This window comes from Falco peregrinus, chromosome 6 (genome assembly GCF_023634155.1).
Source record: "Falco peregrinus isolate bFalPer1 chromosome 6, bFalPer1.pri, whole genome shotgun sequence".
In the NCBI taxonomy this organism is placed as follows: domain Eukaryota; kingdom Metazoa; phylum Chordata; class Aves; order Falconiformes; family Falconidae; genus Falco; species Falco peregrinus.
This window is the reverse complement of record NC_073726.1, coordinates 61,057,921-61,063,920: the sequence shown is the minus strand read 5'-3', so window position 1 is coordinate 61,063,920 and position 6,000 is coordinate 61,057,921. Positions and strand designations below refer to the sequence as shown.

Sequence of the window (6,000 nt, the reverse complement as noted above, 5' to 3'; positions counted from 1 at the left end):
TGGGGGACATACTTAGCCAGATGCGACCAAGTCACCAAAGTGCTTGGAGTTTAGCTGGGTTTTGTCTGGAATTTGTGTGAACCGTGAATGTGAACTCTGATGTTTCCAGGGGCAGGGGAAGAAGTTGGTGGAAGGCCCACTTCTCAGGTTATTTTTGAGCTAAGGCTACAGGGTTAGAACATGACATTTTTCTCTCAGAACTTAGGAATCACGTGTAGAGGACATAAATGCAAGGCATGAAACAGAAATGTTTTATCTGCTACGAGCAGAGTGATGGGGAGCAAACCAGCAGTCCATCTGGATGACCTGCTCATGTGATCTTTGGCACTTCCTGATGCCTGGTACTGTATTTAACTGAAAAGTGACTTAAGTTGGTATCATGAAGTTCCACAGTTCACTGTGCTCAAGCATGCTCGCTTTATCGGTCAATGAATACTTATTCTTGACTGTCTTTGCACATCTGTTTCTGAAATAAGCCTTTTTTTTTTTCTTGACCTCAACATGGATTCAGTAATTGGAAGTTAGCAATTGTATTGACTACATACAAATCAAAATAAAATCGAGTTTGCACTGTCATAACTGTATTGACTCCACAGGGGTTAGTAAGAATAAAATTTGCTTTACAACTCAGTCATTTGAGCAGATGTGATTCTGATTACGCACGTAAAACAATGAAATAGCGCCACTTTTGTACAGTCACTTTTCAGACTGTTATTAGAATAATTTCTTTGTATTAAAACAACTATAGTTTTCTAAATTCCCTTTATGCAGCTGTTAGTTGTAAATCGCTGGGTACCATTGAGTGTATTCCAGGATGACATCAGGTACACTGATATGAAGAGTGAGGGCTGACAAAAGCACAGATCCAGCTGCAGGGCTGTTAATCGGAAAACAGGCTAGCGAATGATTTTCTCAGGTTGCGGATGGTCTCAGCTTTTGCTTCATCTTCGTTGGCATTTCCCCGCTGGGATGATTCAGATATGCTGAAAGTGTTTGTCAGGGACTGCGATTTGCTGAAATAGAAAAGAGTTCAGACTCAGCATGAGAAGGTGGTAGTTCAGATCTGGTTACTGATGCTTTGTGTTACATCGCACACTCAAATTAAAGGATAAATGGAGAGGTTAGCAAGGAGAGCTTCCATATGCTAAGACACCCAAGAATGTGGGAGGTAGGGTGGCGTGGGTAGAAGAGCATGGAACATGGGCAGGTGGCTTGGATATCACAGTCCAGACTTAAGTGTTTATGAAAACCTCTGACTGGAAGTATATAATTGCCATTTGGTGCAACTGCTGTGAGGAACAGGTAAGTCATTTCACTACTAATACAGAAGAATGGATTCTTACTGAGGGTCACCTGTCTCTCATCAGTCACACCACGAATGATGGTCCTGTCCTTCCAGATGTGCGAGCACGAGAGGTTCAGCAGGTTGGTAGCCATGTCCCCTGTGATGTGTGCTGTTGCCTGCCCTCCCTGGCATGTCTGCTCTGCCAGCTGAGTTACGCAGGTCTTTTGGTTGGCTGCGCTGCTGCTGGGCGTGGATCTGCTAGCATTTAAGTTCAGATCAGGGCTGTGCTTTTGAAGTAAATCTTTCAATTTTCCCTGCTACCATGCTTTGTTGCTGAGTGGTGTCTCCTGATCAGTAATAGGTGTTCAGTACAAGACTGACTCTGAATTAAGGTACCTGAAATATGTATAGTGTGGCGACTGCATCCTTAGCACCAACATTTGATCCTTAAGTACTGCTCTTGGTTTGCCTTCCTAATGTAGACATTGTCACTGAAAGCCTGTTCCAGAACATCACTCCTCTTCTGCTTACAAACTGTCTTTGCATTCCTAACCTATATTTTGTTTTTGGCCTGTTCACACCAATTTGCTCTTGTGTTAACTTTTTGTCATCACTAAACATTTTTTGCCAATATTTCCTGCTGTGGTGCCAGCCAGATAGGCTCCATGAAAGCTGGCAGCAAAGGCAGCTACCAAAGATCCACAGTAATTCAGTGGTGTGCTCTGCTCCAGAAGAGTGCTTAAACATACAGTCACCATCTGCAGTTTTATATATAGGAGTAGTGCCACTTCCACTTTCCGCTACCAGCACCCCCCCCCCCCCCAACCTTTTTGCTACCAATAGCAAAAAATTGCTGGGTAAAGAACCTTGTGTGGCCCCTGCATTCAGGGAAGAGTGAAGGAATGACTCTTGTTGAGCTTTCTGGCCAATAATGTGCAGATTACAGCCAGTAATGAGTATATACCCTGCTGGGAAAGCAGTAGCTGTGTTGATAGGGCTGGGGTAGAACACACGACTGGCAATGACACATGAACAAGAGGAAAACTGTGAAACCTTAGAGACGTCAAGTACAACTTGTTCATCCTGACAACAGGTCATGGTGGCCTCTTATGCCCAGGCATATATGTCTGAGGTCACTCATAGTTGCCTGGGCCTTTGCCTCTGGGGACTACTGCCTGACAACAGGCTGGTATGTTCTTCATGTCGGCTCAGGGTACTTTTTTGACCGCCTTATTTTAATATCTACAGATACTAGCAGTTTAACAGAGCACCTACTTCAGATGTGGGTGTGGGGTGGCTTGCTGCTTAGGTGTTTCAGTGGGGCTTGGCTGGCTAGGAGCTCGACCTTGAGCAGGAGGTCTAGGCTGCTGTGGAGGGAACGCGCCTGCCTTGGAAGCCTGGACTGGAGAGGACCCAGTTGCTGATCGGACTTGCTGTGGAGATCCAGGTGACCTTTGCTGCTGAGGTGAAGTGGACTGGGGACTCTGGGGCTGCTGTCCTTGAGGAGAGAGCCGCTGCTGTGGAGGTGCATTTGTCCGTGGAGGCTGAGATCCCTGGGGCTGGCGTGGTCCACCTGAAAGGGACATGTAGACATAAACAAGAGGAAGTGCATGTGATGGACAACAAGCAAGGAGCATGTATATGGAAGAATGGGCTTTGCTAAGGGGAGAGACTCTTCAGAGTACCTCATGCAGAAGGATAAGGGAGAACCTTTCTTATAGGCCTAAAACCGGTGTCATGCCCTCACCTCTTGAGTGGTTGTTTTTTTCTCTACCTCCTTCAGCACTAAGGAAGCTCTGCTATTCTCCCCAAAGGGTGTCGCTTCAATGTGCTGTACTCTTCCATATAACTAATATTGCTTATCATTGGCAAGCACTTTTTGGATTGGGAAGGAAGCATCAGTGGAGAGCCAGGTCTGCAGGAAACAAAAGCTGAATCTTCTGGTTTGGGTCAGCAGTCCCTTGATGGGCCTAGCAGTTTGGTGTTGAGACTGTGCACCCTGTCACTATCCATAAATCTGTCCCAGCGTTAGCAGGTGGCTTCAGCCATATTGGTAGCAGACTCTCAAGACTGAAGATGATGTGGAAAACAATTGGGTGTGACATGAGAAATTGCTGGATGTGACAGATAATAGTGTGAGAAGCTCACAAAAGTTACAGATAGTGTTGTGAGGGCTGGCTGGATTTCACAGGTGGGCAAGGGGGCATTACGTGAGAAAATAATTCACAGAGAATTGAAGGGGAGTACTGGAGACGGATGGGGAGTAGTATCCTGCAAGGCCAACAATTCCTATCGGTAATGCCATGTAATGCCAAGATAACATAGATGTATTTGGTATCAGAAATACTAAATTTTGGATACGGCAAACCTGTGGCTGATGAAGAAGAGAAAATTTGAGGTGGGTGTTAATTTTGTAGGAGATTGGAGGGAGAAAGGAAGGGACAAGGGTAGCAAAAAAGAGGGTCTAATCTGTTATGTGAATGGAGTAGTTGGTGTGGTCTGGGTACCCATGGGGCAGCCCTGTGCTTCATCACCTCAGCATAAATCAGGGCAATAAACCAAACCTGTTGTTCTGACCAAGCCACTTGAGTCAAACCTGCTTCTGCTGTCAGGAGGAGCTGGGGGTGTGCTCTTGCTGACAGAGGAACACCTGGACAGATGGATCAAGCACCCTTGCATCACCACCTCGGTGTCTGTTCCAGGTGTGACAGCACTAGCATCTTCCTGTCACTTCTTAACTCTTGTAGCTACTACAGCTTTGTGCAAACGTAAGTATACTCTGTGCCCAGAGTCTGGCTCCAGTGCCAGTTCAAACGGCCTTGTCTTGCTGAGCCAAGACCTACCAGCAATATCAACTGGATCTGCAACAAATTTTCATCCCACTTTCTGAGCTGCTGCGGAATATGACAGCAGATGCTTTAACAGCACACTGATTTTGCTGCCTGCTTGTCAGTGAAATGGAATGACGAGTGAAATATGTATCCTGAAAGCTTTTATTTGGAAAGTAAACTTATAGGTCTCATAGTCCACACTGTCATGGGACCCAAAGAACTGTACCTTGGGGAGGAGGCCGTGGTTGGGACAGTTGTCCAAGCTGAGGTCCGGTCTGAGATTTCATTGGTGCGGGCTGAACTTGTGGAGGCTGGAGGAAAAAGGCCATTGCAGTTAATACAGAGTCCCCAAAGAGAAGCCCTGAGGTAATACAGGAACTGCAGAGTCATGAAGTGTTCCTTAAATACACACATGCGCGTACACACACACACACATACGCAGCATCTGGCTGGTAAAATCTCATGGGACTGAAATGGAGAGCTGAGTAATAAAAAGCGCAGAAGTTGTTTGCTCACAGGGAATAACAATGAAATTACAGTTTAGAATGTTTTTTAGGCAATCAGGAATTACCAAGTTTATTAGGCCTGAGGGGGTCTCTTAGTCCCATCTCCCATTTTGGACAGTTGCCAGCACCAGATGTTCCAAAGGAAGGAGGGATGAACATGGAAACATCTATGGAGTAATCATCTCTTTACCCTAAGGGGTCTCCTCTTGATTGCTAATAAGCAAGGGCCGGCTTCAAGACTGAAACATGAAGCTTATTATCTGCTCCACAAAATCTTTGCAACAGTTCCAGGTATTTTGTTTTGATATTGACACCCAGACCCTTTGAGGCTTGTTCAGCTCTCAGCCTTATTGCCTTTCCCATTTCTAAATTCCATTGCTTTGTTCTGAGTTTTGAGAATAGTTCTCACAACCTGCCCTTGCTAGGCCATTCATTATTTTGCAAACCTTTACTGCCCTCTCTCTCATTCACCTCCTTTCTAAAGCCAAGAGACTGAATCCCTTCAGTCCCTCCAAGGGAATGTTTCCAGGCCCTAATTGTTTTCATCACCCACTTCTCTTTCCCAGCTTTGTGATTCCTTCTGCAGATGCCAGAAGTAGGTCTGCTTACATTATTCCAGATGAGGCAGTATTTGGGGTCTTTGTATACATCACCAGCTCATTTCTCCTGCATCCTAATTTCCTGCGTCTCCCTTGTCAACACAGCCATAGGCTGAGCAATGGTTTTCATTAGCCTGTATGCGACCAAGTCTTTCTCAAGGGTAATGGCTAGTGCCACTTGCAAGGTCTACAGATTATTTATGTTCTCTCTCTCTCCACCCCCAGCTTAGCCTACCTTTCAATCTTCTATACGGAGTTTCATTTGCTGTTGTGGTGACTTAACATACGTAGCTCTGCCAGATGTTCTTCACTGCCATCCTTGGTCCTGACTAAGGCACATAAGTTGGTGCCATCTGCACTTTCTTTTCTCTTGCTATTTACTCTTTTTGACAGATATTTTAAGAAACAGATTAAGCAGCACAGAATTGTTGCACAAAGGGCCGGTCAAAAGTTAACAAAAGTCTGAGTAAGCCTATTGCACAAAATTGTTTATGAAAGCAGGGGAAGCTGGAGGCAGATAGGCTGGTACATGCCTGACTATTTACATGGAGAACACAATGATAAAAGGGTCCTCAAGGCTCCTGAAAGGTCAGAGAATGAGCTAAGTGATTCTGGAAATGGGAAGAAATGTTCCATAGTCAGAAGCATTGAAATGAGTTTCAACTGACATAAATGTGACAAGGTTGCCAGCCCATCTTTTACACTATTTGTCTGGAACTAGAAAATGGATGGGAAGGGAAATCGAAATTTTCTATTCTTGGCTTCTAGTCCTGTATAGC

The 6,000-nt window shown here is 45.2% G+C and overlaps 1 protein-coding gene across 2 annotated transcripts in view; it reads right to left on the bottom strand.

Annotated features, from left to right (window-relative positions):
• Window positions 1-559: 559 nt before the first annotated feature.
• Window positions 560-6,000, bottom strand: part of SYN3 (synapsin III) — a 201,142-nt gene continuing 195,701 nt past the window's right edge. The window contains exons 13-16 of one of the 2 annotated variants that reach the window (XM_055809185.1): window positions 4,343-4,427; window positions 2,561-2,858; window positions 1,344-1,540; window positions 560-1,013 (exon numbers count right to left, since the gene is read on the bottom strand). In XM_055809185.1, the coding sequence (XP_055665160.1) occupies window positions 997-1,013; window positions 1,344-1,540; window positions 2,561-2,858; window positions 4,343-4,427 (597 nt within the window). In that variant the 3' untranslated portion in view covers window positions 560-996. The remainder of the gene's footprint in view (window positions 1,014-1,343; window positions 1,541-2,560; window positions 2,859-4,342; window positions 4,428-6,000) is intronic. The other variant, XM_027796796.2, reaches the window with a different exon arrangement.